Source organism: Sciurus vulgaris (assembly GCF_902686455.1).
Source record: "Sciurus vulgaris genome assembly, chromosome: 15".
In the NCBI taxonomy this organism is placed as follows: domain Eukaryota; kingdom Metazoa; phylum Chordata; class Mammalia; order Rodentia; family Sciuridae; genus Sciurus; species Sciurus vulgaris.
The window spans coordinates 4,761,404-4,782,544 of NC_136476.1; the positions used below are offsets into that span (position 1 = coordinate 4,761,404).

General features: G+C 38.8%; 2 protein-coding genes across 3 annotated transcripts in view; both read left to right on the forward strand.

The window, feature by feature from the left end:
* FRMD3 (FERM domain containing 3) overlaps positions 1 to 21,141 on the forward strand; it is a 256,454-nt gene that overhangs the window by 114,251 nt on the left and 121,062 nt on the right. The gene's annotated exons all lie outside the window — the stretch shown is intronic.
* On the forward strand, positions 14,759 to 16,109 carry LOC306644664 (transformer-2 protein homolog alpha-like). The gene has a single exon (XM_079111794.1). It carries the CDS (start codon positions 14,901 to 14,903, stop codon positions 15,444 to 15,446), a length of 546 nt encoding a protein of 181 aa, XP_078967920.1. The 5' UTR covers positions 14,759 to 14,900; the 3' UTR covers positions 15,447 to 16,109.

Genomic DNA, 21,141 nt, shown 5'->3' on the forward strand with positions numbered 1-21,141 from the left:
ATTTGTGGTATGAGACTCTATTTCCCCTACCCGTAAGGTGGGGATATTAATATTACTGCCTACCAAAATGACTGTATTAATGAACTAATACATGTAAATGACTTAGCACACTGCCTGGGCCATAATATGTGCCCCGAATGTCTGCTTTTATTTAAAAATGTGGTGGTTGTGATTGTATACAATAGTGTGTTGTGAACAGTTTGTCCTGAAGAGCCTTACATTTTCTTACAAAAGTTTTGGTCCTTCATCTGAAGAGCATGGGGTGAAGCTGAAGGAGTGTGTTTTTTCTTTTTTTTTTTCTTTTTCTTTTTCCCTTGAGGGAGGGCAGAAGTTGGGTTACAAGGCAGAAAACCATCACCAGAGAGCAATTAGGAGCTTAATTAAATGGGGGAGGGAGTCCAGTTTAAGAAATGCTAGAAAAGAGGATGCAGAACAGGGGCAACAAGAGCAGGGCAGCTGATTCCATTCTGTGACCAATAACGTGCCATATCAGGAGTGATCATAGGGTTTGTACTGTGTGCTTTCAAAATCTTTGTGACCTTTCCATTCAGCAGCTCACCTCAGTTGGGCTACTGTCTGGGAGCCTGGTGGAGAGAAACCCGACCTGCAGATCTTTGCACTCCCAAAGGTGCTGACCTGCACAGAACCAGTGATGTGTGGGACAGCAGAGAGGTGTGTATAATTCATTGTAGCATCCTGTGAGCTGTCAGGGTAGATTTCTAGGACCACGGATTGGGTGATCTGCTGCCTATCCTCTCTTTCTTCTCTCCTCTTTCCAAGCAAGGGAAATGCACTTCCAAGCTGAGCTCCCTGTTAGTCTCCCCAACACCTTCTTTGCACTTGAATGGCTGCTCTTTCATGTGCTGCTGTGTTGACTGTAACTCAGACTGCCTGTGACAATAGTTTAATTCTGCTCTAGTAACTGGTGATGAAGGGAAATAAAGCAGAGGTTTTAGCTTTGAGAGGCAAAAGAACTATTTTCACTGAGAAGTCAGTGAAAGAAGAAATAAAATTTAGTGTCTGATACCAAATGTCATGACAAAAAAGGTTGGTTAATTCACAAATCCAGGCTGAAAGAGAATTTGTATCTGTTTTCCATAGTTCAATCTAATTTCGATGCCTCTTGCTAGGGTAGCTGGAAAAATTTTCATCTGTATTTCCTGAACTTTTTTCCCCACAGGTTTGTGCTGAGGTTCTGGGGTCTTGTTGGGTGCCAAGATATTGGAGGGAGTCATGTTCATCATTGACTATATGTTCACATCAGCCAGTCCCTTGGATCCAGTGAGGATTCCTGGGACATGGAAACCTAATGAGACCAGAAAACTCAGAGTTTGAGGTCTTGTTTCTCTAGATCTACCATATCTTTCCCCCATATATTATATCCAAAATATTTTCACCCATATCTACTCCAATTTTAACTTCTATTAGTATGTGATTCCATGATTATACCTGTGTTGGGTTGGCCATTTAAATAATTTTTTTTTGGATTTTTGAAATTAATAGGTAAAAATGACATTTCATTATGGCTTAATAAATTATGTTAGTCAGCTTTTTGTCATTGTGTCCAAAATACTTGACCAGAACAGCTTAGAGGAGGAAATATTTATTTTGGCTCATGGTTTCAGAGATTTGAATCCATAGTTGACTGTCTCCATTTTCTTGGGCTTGAAGTAAGGCAGAACATCATGGTAGAAGGACATGGGGGAGGAAAGCTGCTTAGGTCATGGCAGATAGCAGAAGAGAGGAAAGGGGAGAGGTGCGTCAGATAAAGTCTTCCAGGGCATGTTCCCAGTGAGTGACTTACTTCCTCAAATTAGGTCCCACCTCTCAGTAGTCCATTCAGCCACCAATGAATTAATCTAATGACAAGATCCAGGCCCTCACAACCCAATCACTTCTAAAAAGCCCCACCTCTGAACACATGAGACTTTGCAGGGGACATTCCAGATACAAACCATAACAAATATTTTACATAATGTATTATTCTGTGAGGCCCAATGAAGAATTTGGTGATAAATAAGTTTTCTTGAGAAAGGAAAGTTTGAGAGAAGGGATAAAACTAGAGTTATGTAATAATATGAGAGAAAACAAGGCATTAGTATGAAAGATGACCAAGATAGTAGCTCATCAATTTCCAGTGACATCAGAGGATGAGGTCATTGAGGAAATGGGTAGTTTAATGTAGGACCAGGCCCTACAATAAGTTCTCTATTCTTAGGTTAACTCATCAATAGCAGAATTTTGATAGGCGAAGAGGAAGGCTTTGTTTATAAAGGGGAACTGCAAGAGTGAAACTGTGGTGGAGGTCATCTTACGGAGTATTTTGAGTGATAAAATGAAATGGAGGAAAATGTTGTAATAAAGCAAAAGAAAACCAACTACCAATGAACAACAACAAACAACAACAAAATATAATTCAGTAACTTGACCAAACAGATACACACAATTAACATTTTCTAGATTTGGCTGCTCTCTTCAGTGGGATGTGTCCTCACAAACACTGGCTAACATTTCCTGACCACAAAATGGAGACCCTTTGGCATCCTGTTCATTGTTCAGTGTCCAAGGAACCAACTTTCAGAGGTACTGGCAGCATATAATTTGGGAACAGCACTCATGGTTTGAAAGTTGGGCTCTGATCTGGGAGGGTTATCACTAGGACCTCTTTTCCATGTACAGGAGAAAAAGCCATCTCCCTTTCTTCTTGAGCTCTTTAAATTCACCAGGGCTTGTTACCGATTGGAGCTTTCCTTCCTCCTTCCCGGAGGCCCATGTGAAATCTTTAGGTGCTCTTTCTCCTTGTTTGTACAAATGACGTGTATATAAACTGCTGCAGAACACTGGACCCAGAACAATATGCTTCTTCTAGGCTGGTCTTCCAGGACATGGAGAGGTCTTGTCTCTAATGTCTTCTGACCTCTCTTCTCATCTTCCAACTCTTGGCCATGCAGAGGGGGAGGAAAGATTGTGAGGCCCTTCACATAAAGGACAGGAACTACAAGGTATGGAGAGAGAAGCAGGAAAAGTTGCTCTGTGACTGGAGGCAGGGGAAACAGGAAACTATTTTCCACACTCTAGGAAATCTAATGATGCATGCAGTTCTTCAGCAATGCTGTTCACCCACTTACGATTTGTAACCCCAATCTCTTTCATTAACTTCTTGCAGCCATCTTCTGAATGTTTTCTTTTGGGGGAGAGGAGTGATGGAATGCGACAAAATTGCTGGAAAAGATAAGAAATTGCCCATGTGAAATGATACCCAAGTTGCTGTTTGATTTAATCTGTCATGGAGTAATCATGGCAGGATTTTCATCAGGACAGAAAGTAAGAATGAAGCATGCAACCCTGCCCTACCACCAACAAACTAGTTAAGTTAAAGACCTCTGCCAGCTCTTGTCCTACCCTCATCAAAGGCGGATGTAGAGGAGGGCTGGTGGACACTTTCAACACATCTCTCTTTATCTCCAAACCACCCCTTCCAAGTTTGTTTATGAACTTACAGGGGACCCAGCTAACTGGGCTCAGGTGTAGGTAAACAGTGCTGAGGTGGCGCTCTGCTGAGGCAGTGTGGAAACCCAGAACTGCCTGAACTTGGGTCTGGAATGTACCTTCACCAGCATGCAGTTCAGCCCACTACTGCACACTTGGGCCCTTGAATGCCCAGAATGGTTGGTAACTTGCCCATTGCCATAGGTTGTCAGCAGCAGGAAACTCTAAACCAGTAATGGTACTTTAAGATCAAAGATATTCTCACTTCACTCAGCTTCTCTTCCTCCTGGATGCAAAGGAGTTGATGCTTCTGTACATATGATAACTGGTACTCTGGTTTGTGAGTCTTTAGGATACTTCTTTCATTGATCCATGAGAATGTAGCCTTCATGCTACATCCAGAGAATAGAATTTTTGTGAAGTTAAAAATAAATATGTTATGCTGATAATCAAGCTAATGTTTATTGTTTGTAGAAAAGCTAGAAAATTCAAATGGGTACAAAGAAAAAACTATAAGTAACCTAATATTCATCCCCAAAGATACACCATCAACATTTAGCCTTCAAATCTTTATTCTTTGTGTTTATATGTGTGTGGGGGTATTTATATATGCATGTATAAATACACATAGATGTGAAAGATGCAAATTTTTCAAAAAACGATCCATTCCCCTACTTTACATGTGTCTTGAATACTCATATCTTCTTAGGAGTAAATCCCTAAAGGGGGTTCTTACTTTTTTTTTTTTTTTAAATTATTATTATTTTTTTTATTGTAAACAAATGGGATACATGTTGCTTCTCTGTACATGGCGTAAAGGCATACCATTTGTGTAATCATAAATTTACATAGAGTAATGTTGTTTGATTCATTCTGTTATTTTTTCCCTTCCCCCCTCCCCTCCCACCCCTCTTTTCCCTCTATACAGTGCTTCCTTCCTCCATACTTGCCCCCCTCCCTAACCCTAACTCTAACCCTAACACTAACCCTTCCCTCCCCCCATTATGTGTCATCATCATTCGTCCTTTGGCTTTTTGAGATTGGCTTCTCTCACTTAGCATAATATTCTCCAATTTCATCCATTTGTCTGCAAATGCCATAATTTTATCATTCTTTATGGCTGAGTAATATTCCATTGTATATATATACCACAGTTTCTTTATCCACTCATCAATTGAAGGGCATCTAGGTTGGTTCCACAGTCTGGCTATTGTGAATTGAGCAGCTATGAACATTGATGTGGCTGTATCTCTGTAGTATGCTGATTTTAAGTCCTTTGGGTATAGGCCAAGGAGTGGGATAGCTGGGTCAAATGGAGGGTCCATTCCAAGTTTTCTAAGGAATCTCCACACTGCTTTCCAGAGTGGCTGCACTAATTTGCAGCCCCACCAGCAATGTATGAGTGTACCTTTCTCCCCTGGGTTCTTACTTTTGTAACAGTTTTTAGCATGCATCTCTGTGCATTTGTATGTATTTACACAGTGCAGTCAGGTGCTATGTTGATGCATGCTAACCCATGGTCAAGAATGTTCTTCATGAATACAGACCTGGTAGAGTGAATGTAATATTTTCCTTTCTTCAGGAACCTATTTGCCACAAAGAATAAAAAGCGGGAGAGGTGGCTTAAAGAAGAAACTGAGTTTGTAATAGCAGATAATAATGATTAAAATTCACATAAATCGTTCTCGGTATTTTTGGTTACATAAAAACAAAACACCCTTGGCTTGGGGTGCTGTGTAGTCAGAAGAGATGTAAATATAACCAAGATGTTTTTCCTCCTTTGTGACTAATTGCTTGAGGAAAGAGGGAGGTGTGATAGTTAGGGAACTCAGCCTACACCTTCCAGTATTTAAATATTTGTGACAAATTGTTTTGGTGTGCACGTGTGCCTGTGTGTGGCAGGGTGTGTGTGTGTATGGGGAATTCCCTAGCACACAGAGAGGTTATTTCAGAATTTCAGGACTGTGTAGGCTGTAGACCTGCATACTGCCTGCCCATTGATACAGGAACTTTCTGGAATGATGTGGGCTACAGGCCTGCTCACTGCCAGCCCATTGACATGGGAACTTTCTGAAATGACACTATTGAACTGAGACATCATGAGACATCAGGGCTTCAAGAGTGGAATTATGGGCCTTTTTTTTTTGGCCAGGAAAAGGAGTACAGTTTGAAAGAGAAAGAGGAAAACAAATAGCTTGGAAGAATTAAGAATGGAGGTGGGTGGAAACTGTACATTTCTAGAAGGTCATCCACCCAAATCAGCCTGGTGCTAAAACTGTAGGAAGAGCAATGACATACTCTCTGTGCAGCCCTTAGCACAGGTCCTCATTGATAGTTTGCACTCAGTAACTTGCTGCTGCTGTTTCTATTGTGGTTATGACCTGTCATACTAACCTGAATTATACTGGATTGAAAACAAGTATCTGCTGAAGTCGTGGAAGACAGTCCTGGACTAACCCAGTTGTCTGGTAGCATCCCTCTTTTCCTGATTGGCACACTATGCTCTTCCCTTTCTCAACCTTCTTATGCTTTCTAGACAAGTTCCACCAAATATGACAATGATATGCTTTGGGCCCTTGTGGAGCCCCCTTTGAATTGGTATTACCCTCAGTTTTAAGCTCATGTGAGTGTCCCAGTCATCCCTTGTCTTGTGCTCTCAGTTTCTCCCTCCTCTTCTCTGGAATGAAAGATGATTTCTTGCTATAAAAGAAGCTACCAACCTACATATAATTAGGGTAGAGGTGGGGGTACAGTGGTCTTGTGGTCTTGGCTTTGGGGAGGGAATTTGGAGATTTTGCCAACTGAGAATCTGTAGTACTGTGAGGCTACAAGAAAATTTGGACAGCCTAAAGGTTTTTTTTTTGGGGGGGGGGTGCGGTTTGGGGATATTCATGTGGCTGTTTTGAATAATGAAGCCATGGAAGTTATTTTCAAATACTTTTTTGCCAATGACCTTCTCTACTTTAAATGTCTTTGAGCCTTGTAGAGACTGAACCATGTGGACTTTGGGCTATGGCCTATATTAAAAACTATGGCTTTTGGACTTTTGGCCTATATTAGGGCTCCATGTATACAAACTCTTCAATTCATCTATCTGACCTTGCTCAGTTTTTCTTTCTTATGGACTTAGCTTGAGGGGACCCCCCTGACCCACCTGAGCTTAGCTAACTGTAATTGATAATAAATTTCTGAATTTCTCCATAAAACACTCTTGTTCTTTGTACTTTGCCTCACTATCATAGAGGAGCCAAGTGCTGCTTTATCAAATTATTCTTAGAAACTGGGGGATCCCTCCATAACTGAAGGCTTTCAACATAGATAGGAGTGTGAAGGTGTTCTATGTTCAACTGGACAGAAGAGTTTGCTTCTTTTTTTTTTTTTTCTGTTTTGCTCAGTGAAGCCATCCTGTATGCAATATCAGGAGGAATTCTGTCTTTCTTATTAAACTTCTGGATATGTTAAGAATTCCACAACAGAAACCATCTCTTTGCTCTTTGTGTGTGAGTGGTGGTTCCTAATTGACAGTTGCTATCTTTTTCTTGAAGCCCTGTGCTCATAATTCATTTAAAAATATGACCAACAAGTGATTCCAACTAGATTATGATCTCTAAGCTCACTGAATTCCCTAAAATGAAAATAATATCTAAGGACTATTATGAAAATTCTGGAGATAAATTAGGGAGGATTATAAAATGGGTGGCAATGCTGTTATTTTATGTGGGTATTTGAAAATTACTATTTCAGAAGGCAAATTCAGCATGCTATGTTAATTGAACCAGGTGTCAGACTCAGCCCTTGTGTGATAGGTATCGGGATAGTTCACAAGCATTCCATTCTCATCTTGTGAGCACTTGGAGGACTTTTGCTCCTTTCCTTTCTTTAAATTAGGCAAGATATGTAACTTGCTTTGGCCGTGAGCTGCAGTGGCCCGTGTCTGTTAATCCTAGTCTTTTCTCTTTGGACTTGGAGAGGCCTGAGTTCAAACCTCTGTTTTGCTGTTTTTTTGTCATGTCGACTTGGATGAGTTACTCAGCCACCCTAAGTTTTATCTTCTTATTCTAGAAATGGGAGAGCAACTAGCTCACAGAGCTTATGTGGGCTAACTCAGATGAATAGTTGAGGCAATGTGAGTAAAGGGCAAGCACACGTCACCACTCAGGAGGTCCTGTGCATTGCCTCCCAGTTGAGAATCTGAGCAGAAGAGGCATTGATGCTGGTGACTCTGGTGCAGCTCAGGGAGGCCAGCAGGCTGGGAGGGTTTGGCCTATCTCACAGGGCTTGTTAGAGAGACAAATGTTGCAGATCATGGATTTGACTAACACAGAGGGGCAACTATTGAATAAAGATGTTTAACTTTTGGAAGCATTGATTAATAATGCTTTCAGATAGCTTGCTTCTGAAATCACTTTGCCTAAAATATTGTCTCAGTTATGACAGAGGAATTACTTAAAAAAAATGGTTTTCCTCCCTTGGAATTTTATTTATTTATTTATTTAGTTTTGGTACTGGGAATTGAATGCAGGGGCATTTTACCACTGAGCTACATCTGAGCCCTTTTTACTTTTTATTTTGAGACAGGGTATCCCTAACTTTGTTAGGACCTCACTAAGTTGCTGAAGCTGGCCTTGACCTTGTGATCCTCTTGACTCAGCCTCCTGAGTTGCTAGGATTACGGGCATGTGTCACACAGCCCAGCTCTCTCTTGGAATTTTATATTTGATTTTTTTTTTTTTTTTTTTTTTTTTTTGCGGTGCTGGGGATTTGAACCCTGGGCCTTATGCTTGCGAGGCAAGCACTCTACCAACTGAGCTATATTCCCAGCCCTCTCTTGGAATTTTAGATGACAAAATCAAACACCTTTGTGTACACATTCATTTTGAATAATTGTTATTTTTATAAAACTTGTTTGTTGGTTAATCTCTTAAGTTGCAAGTTTTATTTTTATGTTCCCTAAGAGGCGCTTTCCCTTCCCTTCCTCCTTCCTCTTGTCCATCCATCCTTCCTTCATTCCATAAATTGTGGACTTTAGCTCATAATAATGCTTCCTTCATTCCCTCCCTCCATTCTTTACTTAATTAGTAGATTTTATGTTTCAGAGTAATTGTAGATTTATAGAAAAATTGAGCAGAAAGTACAGAGTTCTTATGCAACACCCTTTACCCTTTGTTTCCCCAAGTATTAAAATCTGGCACTGGTGTGGTACATTTATTATAGTTGATGAACCAATATCAATGCATTATCATTAACTAAAGTCCATAATTTATATTAGGGTTCCACTTGGTATTGTAGAGTTCCAAAGGTTTGAACAAAAACAAAATTCCATGTTTCCACCATTAGAGTATCATGCAGAATAGTTTTACTGCCCTAAAAATTCCCGGTTCTCCATCCAGTCATTCCCTTCCCCTACTAACAGCCAATCTTTTTATTGCCTCTATAATTTTGCCTTTTCCAAAGTGCTAATTATAGTTATACAGTATGTGACTTTTTCAGGCTAGCTTCTTTCACTTAGTAATATGCACTTAAGGTTCATCCTTTTATTTTTGTGTCATGACAGCTAATTTTTTAAAAATTACTAGTTATGTTTTTATCCCATTGGATGGATACATCAGTTGTTAATCCATTTACCTACTGAAGGACATCTTAACTGCTTCTGTGTTTTGGCAATTATGAATAAAACTGCTATAAACCTTTTTTTCAGGTTTTGGTGTGGACTTATGTTTTAAAACTCAAATGGGTAAATATCAAGGGGTACAATTGCTGAATAGAATACATTTTGTGAGAGACTTCTTCCAAAGTGACTGTTCCATTTTACATTTCTATCACCAAAGAATGAGAATTCCTGTTGTTTCACAACCTCACTAGCATTTGGTATTGACAGTGTTTTAGAATTTAGTCATCTGTATTAGTCAGTTTCTCTAGAGAATCAATAGGAAGTATGATTATAAAAAGGGGATTTATTATATTGGCTTACATGAACAGAAGGTGGGTAGTCCACAATGGCCATCTGCAGCTGGTGAGCTGGAAGACCAGCAGCTGCACAGTCTAAGACACAGAAGCCCCAGAAGAAGAAAAATCAACAGTGCTACCCTAGTTGGAAACCAGGGCTTCTGGAAACTGCCAGGAGAATCACTGGCAGTGTCTGCTTAGGAAGAGTGAGGAAGTGAGAGTCCGATTTCCTCAGTCAGTTGAAAGAATCAAGAACCCCTTCAAGAAGAGCTGAGCTTGCATTTGCTTCTGCTTCTTTGTTCTTCCAAATTTTATTCCACCCTATTGAGTGGTGCTGCCTATGCTTAGGGAGGGTCTCCATTTCAGTTCACCATGCCACGTTCCAATCATTCCTAGACACGCCCTCATTGACACACCCAGAAGACTCTTAATCATCGGCATCTCTTAATCCAATCAAGTTGGCAATTCAAATTAACCATTACATCATCCAATAGACGTGTATATGAGCTCATTGTCTGATTTGTAATTCTCTCATGCCATATGACTTGAGCATCATTTCATATTTATTTGCCATTTGTATATATTTGTTGGTGAGATGCCTGATCGAATCATTTTGCCCACTTTTTGAAAACTAGGGTGTTTGCTTTCTGATTGGAATTTTAAGAGTTCCTTTAAGAGTATGCATGTATGTGTGTATATGTATACTATTCATGTACATATGTATAATATATGTATGTGTATATTATACATATACACCTTTTTTTTTTGGAGGGGGTACCAGGGAATGAACCCAGGCATGCTTAACCCAGTCCTTTTTATTTTTTATTTTGAAACAGGGCATTGCTAAGTTGCTGAGGCTGGCCTTGAATTTGCCATTCTCTTGCCTTAGCCTCCTGAGTCAATGTGATTACAGTTGTGTGCCACCACACCCTACAAGAGTTCTTTGTATAGTTTGAACACAAGTCCTTTGTCTAATATGTATTTTGTAAATATCTAATACGTAATATGTAAGTCTGTGACTGATCATTTCATTCTCTTAGCAGTTTATTTCATGTAGCAAAAGTTTTATTTATTTATTTTAATTTGATACTGGGGATTGAACCCAGTGATGTTCCACCACTAAGCTACATTGCCAGCCCTTTATGGAATTTTAAATTTTGAGATAGAATCTCATATAGTTGCCAAGACCGGCCTCAAAGTTATAATCCTGCTACTTCAGTATCTTGAGTAGTTGAAATTACAGGTATGTGCCTTTTCACCTGGCCATAAAGAAGTTTGAAGTTTTTGAGAAGTTTAACTTATGGGTAGTGGTTTTGGTGTTATATCAAAAAAGTAACCACAAAACCCCAGGTCATGCAGATTTTTGCCCTGTTATCTTCCTGATCTTTTATAATTTTATATTTTACATTTGTCTGTGATCTAGCTTGAGTTGAGTCTTATTAAAGGTGTAAGAACTGTGTCCTGACTTGATTCTTTTTTGCACATTGTTGTCCAGTTTTTCCAGCACATTTTTAAAAAAACATTGTCCTTTCTCCATTAAGTTGTCTTTACTTCTTGGTCAAAAATCAGTTGACTATATTTGTGTAGGTCTATTTCTGCACTCTCTATTCTGTTCCACTGATCTTATTGTGAATCCTTTTCTTTATACTGTATTGTCTTGGTCACTATAACATTATTGTAATTTTTGAAATTGAGTAGTATCAGTTTTCTTGCTTTGTTTTTCATCAATATTATATTGGCACTTCTGAAACTTTTGCTTTTCCACAAAAACATTGAGTTATCAATATCCCATTGGAAATTTGAATTTGATTGAGTTCACATCGACTCTACAGATTGTTGGGAAGAACTGATGTTTTAACAATATTGAGTCTTTCTATCCTGTTCATGAATAAAGGAATGTTTCTTCATTTATTTAGAGTCTCTTTTATTTCTCTCATTGGAGTTTTGGAGTTTTCCTTACCTAGATTTTGTACATATTTTGTTGTGTTTATACCTGGTATTTATTTATTTATTGTTTTGGGAGTTAATGTAATGGTCTTTTGTTTTTTATTTTAATTTGCAATTGTTCACTGCTGGTGTGTAGGAAATAAATTCCCATCTGTGTATTAGTCTTTTTTCTTACATCCTTACTTCATCACTTATTAGTTCAAGGAGTGTTTTGTTTTGTTTTGTTTTTGGTAGATTCTTTGGGATTTTCCATATAGACAATCATGTCATCTGCAAGAAAAGACAATTTTCTTTCTTTCCATCCATACATGTTTTATGTCCTTTTTTGTCTTGTTGCATTAGCTAGAATTTCTGGTATGATATTGAAAAGAAGTTGTGAGGGGGGCATCCTTGCCTTGTTCCCAATTTTAAGGGGAAAGCATCTTGTTTCACTATTAAGTATGAAGCTAGCTATAGGTTTTTATTTTATGTTTTCTATTTTTGTATAGCTGTTATTTCTGAAGTTGAGGAATTTCTTTTTAACCATTTAAAAATGTGGCTATAGCAACCATATCAAGCAGTTCTGGGTTTAGATATTGACTTTACCACTTTCTAACTACATTGACCTTGGATAAATTAACTAGCCTATTTGAGCATTAGCCTCAGTACGATTTAAAAAAAAATATGTTGAAATTATAGAAAGGATTAGCATTAGAAAAACTTTAAATTATTCAGAGGTTAATACTTTCAAAGAAAATCCTTTCAAAGGAATCCTTTCTGAGACCTCTATGTTGCCTCAGTTTAGGATTGTAAGCTTAAATACTCCAGAGACCTGGGAAATTAGGGAAATGGAAGAACTGGAAGACAATAGGAGGGATGGAATCATAGTAGACAACAATGTTCAGTCCCCAGGAAAGGAGCAGCCAAAGCTTAGCTCCTGCAGACCATTATGGTTCAGCTTTCCAGACTCTTCAACTTTCCAACAACAGCCAAAATCCAGATTTTATGTGCAGTCATCTGAGTTAAGAACACCCAAACACTGTGTTGACTGACAGAACATGTTAGTAGATGAACTCAACAATTTGGCTCACTGATCAATTGGTGACCAATTCACACTACCTCTGTTGCTCTCTGAATTCTCCTATTTGGCCTCAGAGATTGGCTTACCTTCTCTTCTAAGTGAAAACTTTGGGTGCAACAAGTGGAAAAGTCAATTTGTACTAGTTGAAGTGATAAGGAGTTTCATGAATATCTCTAGAAATTTATCTCTAGAAATTCTAGAAACTTCCCAGATCTGTTTGACAATTTGGAGACACAGGTTCCATTTCACTGTGAATATTTAGACTCCATCCTCAATTTGGTTCCAAGATGGCTGAAGCATTTCTGGGCCTCGTGCTTCTGTCTGTATCCAGAGGGAAGAGAAAGTCTCTTCTCAACAAGTTCTTTCTGAAGAGTAAGCAGGGATCTTTCCAGAAACCCCAGTAAATTGTTGCTCATGTCTCATTGGCCTCAACTGGGTCAAGTGTCCATTTCTAAACCAATCAGATAAAAGCGGTGGGATTACCCTTACCTGGAGACAGGGGTGGGTCATAGTTCCTTGAGACTCTTGGGTGTACATGTGCACATACATATGTGTGTGTACATACTTGAACAAAATTAGGGTTCCATTAGGAAAGATAAAGGGGCATATGATACTGGGCAGTCAACCAGTGACATCTATTATATTGTGCTTTGTATTTTATGAGGCCTTTCCCAGGTCTCATCTGTGGTAGATAACCCACTGTTCCTTTCTGCCAGTTTCCAAATTCTAGTAATTGGAAAATTTGGCATTGCCCTTAAACTTCATATCATCTTCGTCTTCTCACTTCACATAGAGAATGGAGGCATATATAGGCAAGCTGAGTTCCTAGAACAACTTTGGCATTCGTATTGGATGCAGATTTGACATCCTATAAACAAACCTAATATTTCTGAGTCCATTTTCTTTGTCTCTGATATAGGAAGAAATATTAATTACCTCAGTGAGTTGTCAGAAGATTAAATAAAAAGTATGTAGCACAGTTCTTGGTATACAGCAAGTATTTAAATAGTAGTTATTATGTTCATATCAATTCTGAAGATAGCTATTCAACTTCTAAACTTTGGTTTATAGCAATACTTTAGGTATTTTTGAGTTGGTACCCCCCCGCACCCCATACACGTAACCACTATCTAAAAGGTAGCAAAATGTCTTGGCCTAGAGTTTTTGGAATAGGGCACAGATATCTGCCATATTTTTCATTGAAGATAGACCATTACTGATGTAGGCAATTGATTTCTTTAGGCACAAATTTATTGTTGTTTTAACTTTACTGCTGAACCAGGGAGTGAAATAAATGCATCATCAGTCTGCAATATGTATAATCAGAAAAATGAGATTACACTCCATTTATGTATGACCTATCAAAATGTATAAATGAATTCTGTCATGTACAACTAATTAGAACAAATAAAATAAACATGTTAAAAAAAATAAATGCAAAGAAGAATGATATTATGGCATTTGCAAATAAATGAATGGAATTGGAGAATATCATGCTAAGTGAAATAAACCAAGCCCAAAAAACCAAAGGTCAAATGTTTTCCCTGATAAGTGGAGAATGATATATAATGGAGGCTAGGGGGTGGGTAATGAGAGAAGAATGGAGGAACTTTAGAATATGTAGAAGGAAATGAGAGGGAGGGGAGTATATGAAAATGGTGTAATGAGACAGGCATCATTACCCTATGTACATATATGATTACATGAATGGTATGAATCTACATTGTGTACAACCATAGAAATGAAATGATGTACCCCGTTTGTGTACAATGAATCAAAATGCAGTCTGTAAAAAAATTAAAAGCTAAATAAAAAAATAATTAAAAAATAAATAAATGCACCATCAGCAATTGGTAAAAGGAGTCAGGCAAAGAACTGAGTTCCTTGTTCACTTTTTCCCTCACAGAGCCCAGTTCTGGGAGGTGAATACCATTCTGTTCAACTCTTTGTATCTAAAAGGATTTATAAAATTGGAGACAAAGTTTTAAAATTAAGATTATTCGGCCGGAGCCTGCGACCGAGTGGGAGTGGAGTCGAGCGGCCGTTGTTGCCGACTCTTTCCTCCTGCCCACGGTCCAGTCAGCGGGTTGATCAGGCTATTGGCCCTCGAGCCGAGACTTGTCTCTTATTTAGTTCTGGGGAGCGTCTGGCCGACGTGAGTGATGTAGAGGAGAACAACTTCGAGGGCAGAGAGTCTCGCTCTCAGTCAGAATCTCCAACGGGAACTCCTGCTCGTGTAAAATCGGAGAGCAGGTCAGGATCTCCTAGTCCATCAAGGGTTTCCAAACACTCTGAATCCCATTCTCGGTCAAGATCAAAATCCAGATCAAGGTCAAGAAGGCATTCTCATAGACGTTACACTCGATCCAGATCCCACTCTCACTCTCATAGGAGAAGATCTCGAAGTAGGTCATATACACCAGAATACCGAGGGCGAAGGAGCCGAAGTCACTCTCCAATGCCTAACCGGAGAAGACATACAGGCAGCAGGGCGAATCCAGATCCCAACACTTGTCTTGGAGTGTTTGGCCTCAGTTTATACACAACAGAGAGAGATCTTCGTGAAGTATTTTCTAGATATGGACCATTGAGTGGTGTCAATGTGGTTTATGATCAACGAACTGGACGCTCACGGGGATTTGCTTTTGTGTATTTTGAGAGAATAGATGACTCAAAGGAGGCTATGGAAAGGGCAAATGGAATGGAGCTGGATGGTAGAAGAATTCGTGTGGATTATTCTATCACGAAGAGAGCACACACACCTACACCAGGCATCTACCTGGGCAGACCAACTCATAGTGGCGGCGGCGGTGGTGGCGGTGGCGGTGGTGGAGGTGGAGGTGGTGGCAGACGTCGAGATTCTTACTATGATAGAGGATATGATCGTGGATATGACAGATATGAAGACTATGATTACCGGTACAGAAGAAGGTCACCTTCTCCTTATTATAGTCGATACAGATCACGATCAAGATCTCGCTCCTACAGCCCAAGACGCTATTGATAATGGAATTGGTTGCAGTTGAGGATTTTTTTTCCCCCTCCTCCTTCCCCTCTCTTTTTTTAATTCTGAAGTGTCCCAAGCTTCTAATTCTTCATATTTCTTTAAAAAAAAAAAATCCTTGGTTTATTTAGCTTCTACACTTTGTCAGTTGCGTTGCTGTTTTCCACGCCTTTTGTTATATTCTTAAGGATGTAATTGTTGTTATTTTGAGTAAACACCTTGAGTAAAAAGAAAAGGAACTCAGTGTTAAGCTTTTGTAAATCATTTTTCTTTGACTTTATAGAGGATTAACTCTTAGCTAATTATATGAGTAAAGAAATGATCTTTTTAAAACTTTCGTGTCAGATATTGTATTAGATATTGTATTAGAGGCCAGCATTTATGAGGACTCCTTTTTTAACTTTTTTGGGGGGGAAGATAGTAACATTAAGTAGTTCAGTCATGTCACATTTGTCTGAGGTGGCATGGAACAAATAGTTGCGTGTAAAAAGTTTGAAACTATAGAAGAAAACACTTGGACATTTCTTTTGAAGAATGTAATTTTTGAACCCTAAAAATTAAGTCACTTTTTTAGAGATGAAAGGCTTGTGGACTTCTACAAAAACATGTTGTATTTGAAATACATGTTAAACTTTACAAACTTAAAGTGTGATTTTGTGTGTGTGTGTGTGTGTTAAACTCATTGAGTTAGGTATATCCTTAATCAGTGAAGGACAACCCTTATTTATTGTCTAGAGCAATTGTATAATTTACTGTTAGAAATTTTGGTATTAGGACATTGGTTAAGCAAACTGTTATGTAGCATAGAGTCCTTAGAAAATACATGTGGGGAGAAGTAGTTTTCTTTCAAATAAAAGTTACTTCTTGGCAAAAAAAAAAAAAAAAAAAAAAGATTATTCATATCAGGAATGACATCTTACATTGGTATAGTGCTTTGTAATTTACAAAATGCTTTCACTTTTTACAAATCACAGGAGTTTTAGGTCTGTGAGTTTATAAATTGCTGTTTCACTCACTGTTTATCTCTAATTGCTATTACAATGCCTGGTGCACAAGAGACCTTTAATAAATATGCAAAAGAAACTTAAAATAACCCCTTGGGGAGAGATCTGGAAGCTTTCATCATTATTATGCACTTATAGAAGAGAAAACTAAGTCTCAGAGAGATTTCATGGCTTAAGTCCACCCAGCTAGTGAGTGGTGGAAACCAGACTTGAATATAGTGGCTTGTTTTGTTTTCTAGTTCATTCTCTGGTGGGGATGAGAAGTGGAATGACAAGACAGCTGGTTTGTGATTTCAGATATTAGGTTTCTTGGGGTAAAGTAAGTAAAACCTACCCTGTGAGAGAATGGCTGAGCATCATCTGTGTTTGGTGGGACTTGGGCTCCTTCAGCCTTCAGAGAGCAGGAACCAGAAGAAAACACCACCATGTTACAGGCAGCAGCAAAGCGGTTTCACTTATTCAGCAGCCACTATTTGTCAAAGGGGGCATTTTACAAACATCATCTCTAACACCATTAAATAAGGTATGATTTAATTTATGGACCAGGAGATAAAAATTCAGAACAACTAAATGCTGTCTTTACTCTCTGAAAATGAATTTGTCTTAAGAATTGCCCCATTATCAGGATAATTTAGAAAGGCTAACTGATTAACTGGCAGAAATTCTTAGGTAAGTGAAAACTTCCTCCTGCACCCTTGACCACCGAGCTGCCTTTCTCTGGACAGACATGCTGGCCCCTTGGATACAGTCCTCAGACTGGCTAAAGGACCTGCTGGGTGTTGTGGTGCCAGAAAAGCTGAATCCTTTTATTAATCAACCTTCCTGGTCTTCTCTGTGCAGATATGTGCTTATTTTTCTACAGAGGCTTTTTAAATGGAGTCTAATTTGCCATGCCAGTGAGCCTGTAGTGCACTGGTAGAATTGGCTTTTTGAAACACCCAAAATTATGCCAAGTGTGTGCCATACCCAGTAGGCTAGTCCTTTCCAGCCTAGGAGAGCGGACCCTGATAGAATGTGGGATTCTTACCGAGAGTTCAGAGATCTTCATGTGGAGAATACTCCCAACCCTGTTCACACCTTCAGGCTCCTGGAGTATAGAAATTCCCCAAAGAAACCAAAAATGGTGTCACAGTTTAGATCAGAGCATCTCGAACTTTCTGTGGTAAGAGACCAGTTCTAGATTTTGTTTTCCCAATCTGTTTTGGGCCAATACTTGTAGAAAACACAGTAAAACTAAATTACTCTTAGTTTCTGCACTTATCTCATGAAGGACTAGTAACAACTCTTTTTGTTCCAGCATAGTCCACGGGCCACATCTTAATTATCATTACTTGATAAATTTTTAAAATATTAAAATATTATGATTTTGTTCACATTATTTTAGTACAGTATTTATAAAATATCAATTCATTGTGTACTATATTATACATGGTAAGGACATTTTAATGTTTTAACGTCCCAGTGAACAAATTCTCTCAACCCAGTCCATGCATTTCGCTTCTCTTTTAGTTTTTAAATTTTTTAAATTTTGTACCAGGGATTGAACTCAGGCACTTAACCACTGAGCCACATCCACAACTCTTTTTATATTTTGTTTACAGACGGGGTCTTGCTAAGTTGCTTTAAGTCCTCACTAAATTGCTGAGGCTGCCTTTGAACTTGTGATTCTCCTGCCTTAGTCGCCTGAGCCTCTGGGATTATAGGTGTGTACTACCACACCCAGCCAACCCAGTCCATGCATTTCTGAGACTGTACAACTTCTTTTACAGATAACATTACAAAATCTCTATTTAATCACTTAAGGATTTTAGTCACAGATGATTAAATTATACTGACCTCTGTATGAGGAGACCCTATTACTCATACATTAGCATCCTATCATTTTTCACATGAAATGCTGTCATGATGAATAAAACGCAATTTATGAAACAGCTCTAAAGAGTTTATATAAGCTGATTTTTTTTTCATCTTATTCAATCAGTATTGAAAGTATAGCTGCTGTCCTGTGGGAAAACTGACAAAATTTTAACATTAAACATTAGAAAAAGTCCTTTTACTTGAAATCTTTGATAACTACATCCCTACACGGACCTTGAAGGAATGCACAAAAATTCCTCTGTGTTAGAAGAATAGTCAGTCAGAGAACTTTGCTGTTCTGCCTGAGACTGTTAGTGCTGTGCAGACTGAAGGGTTTGTGTGAAACACTTGCTTTTCTTCCCGGACCCCAGGTTGTTCAGGTCTGAAAAGCAATGCCTCATTTATTCATTTAGTAAAATCCACGGTGCCAGACAGGCTTAGGCAGCAGGGAAAATGCCTCTACCCTCAGAAGACTCAGAAATTCTTGGGTCAGAATCCCAGTTTGCCCTCCAGTTCCTCTCCTAATGTGGGATGTATGGACAGATAGCTGGGCTCTGCCCCTCCACACTGACCAGTGAACAAACCCTTCCAACACCTGTTATTGCGCCTGCATGGTCTCTTGTTGAGAGCAAAAACTGAACTTAGTGCATGAAAATGATAACAACAGGAACTTTAATGGCTCACAGACATCATCCAGATTTTAGGCATGAGTGGAACGGAGTAGAATGTGGGGCTCTCTGCCATCTTCCTTGGCATGAAATAGTATAATACAGATCATTTTGGAAAAGGAAGAAATGAGTTCTTATTTTTTTTAAATCAACTCTGTGGACAGGTAAAATTTTGTATTTTTCCCAGGTCATGAAATTTCTGACCAATGCTTCTCAAACTTTAATGTGCACACAAATAGCCTAGGGATATTGTCAAGATGCAGATCGGGTTCAGTAGGTCTGAACTGAGCTTGAGAGTCTGTTTCCAACACCCTCCCTCCTAGGCAATGCTGAAGCTGCTGCTGTTTGAGTTTGTTGGTCTTTCAGTCATATTTTGAGTAGCAGAGGCTAGAATCTATATGATGGGTTGTCAATCCATTTTGTGTTGTGATAACAGAATACCTGACATTGGACTGCATGTAAAGTAAAAGAGGTTTATTTTGCTTGTGATTCTGGTGGCTGTAAAGTATAAAGAGCATAGTGCTACACATCTGGCTGCCACAACATGAGCTGAGAATTGGAAAGGGAACTGGTCCCAGGCAGAAGGGTTATGCATGTGAACAAGGAAGCTTGGGATTGGGGGGGAGCCAAGGTCACTCTTAAAACAACCTGCTCTTGTAAGAATTAGCCAGGTTCTGCAAGAACTATATTAATTCTTTCCAAGGGTAGTGCCTCATGATCTAATCATCTCTTGAAGTCCCTACCACCTCAATACAGCTATATTGGGGACTAGTCTCCCAGTGCATGAACCACAATATTGGACAAACAATATCTAAACCATAGCACATGAGAATTGACCTGACCTGCTTTTGTGGAAGGTATTGACCCCTATTTCAGCTGCACTTACATACTACAGTTACTACATTGCAGTTGTATCTTTCTTATCTCAAGAGTCTTGAGTATTCTTAAGGACATATTGCTGAGGGTATATTGGTCACTGTGTTTAATCATTAGCAAAAAACTGTATTGTGCTTTGGACATCTTCCTTAGGACAAAATGACTGCAGTATCTGTATGCCCAGTCAAGGTCTGTTCCATTCATTTTATTGCAACATATTGCCTTGACTCACATATCTTGTATATCCTGCATATGGTAGGGAGTAGTTCCTCATAGTAAACCTGAATGCAGTGAGCTTTGCAATCCAATCATAAAATGAGGAACTCACATGTTATGTTCAGTGAGTGGATAATGCTCAGTTTCTTTAAGATGGATGGGTTTCCAGAGGATATATGTAAGAGGAACTAAATCTATATATTTTGGGCATTGTATTCAGCTGTCATCAAACAGAGGTTGTCATTTGAGTCTCCTGGCATAACAAAATAATTACAAAAATTTAAAACCAAATTCAATTTCGATGTTTTGTCTCTTTTTGACTTACATCAGATGATTTTTCTTAGAAAGGCCAAAAGGCCTTTAAACTCAGGCAAAATTAAACTTGAAGTTGATGTCAGGCAGGGCACAGTGGCACATGCCTGTAATCCCAGTGACTTGGAAGACTAAGGCAGGAGGATTGCAAGTTCAAAGTCAGCCTCAGTAACTTAGCAAGGTCCTAAGCAACTTAGAGAGACCCTATCTCTAAATAACATATTAAAAAGGGCTGGGGATGTGGCTGTGTGGTTAAGTGCCTCTGGGTTCAATCCCCAGTACTGAAAAAAAAAAAAAAAAATGATACCAGGAAAACAAAGGCTTCATATTACAACTGTGCTTGTAAACCTGGTGCTTCTTCCAGTGCAGTGCATACATGGCTGGGAAGTCACTTTTCCACCCCATCCCTGAGCTGATGACTGTAGTTTTTAATGAAAATATCACCATGTTGCATAGACCAAACTAATCTTCTAAAATGATTTTTAATAGATTAGAGGAGTGGCTCACTTAATCTATCTAGTTTCTTAATTTCTTTTGATGGGTCACATTCCATCCCTACAACATTCCATGGGTCTGTCAGCAACTTTGATTGAAGCATGAATTAATCTTATCAGATATTCTGATGGGGGTTTGGATGGGTCTCTGCTATTCAGAGGATTTTGTTGCAGTGTAATCTTAATCAGATTTGACTGGTATGTCTTTAACTAAGAATTTTGGAAGGAAAGATAATTTAGCCAATTTAGAAATCATCTACCACAAACA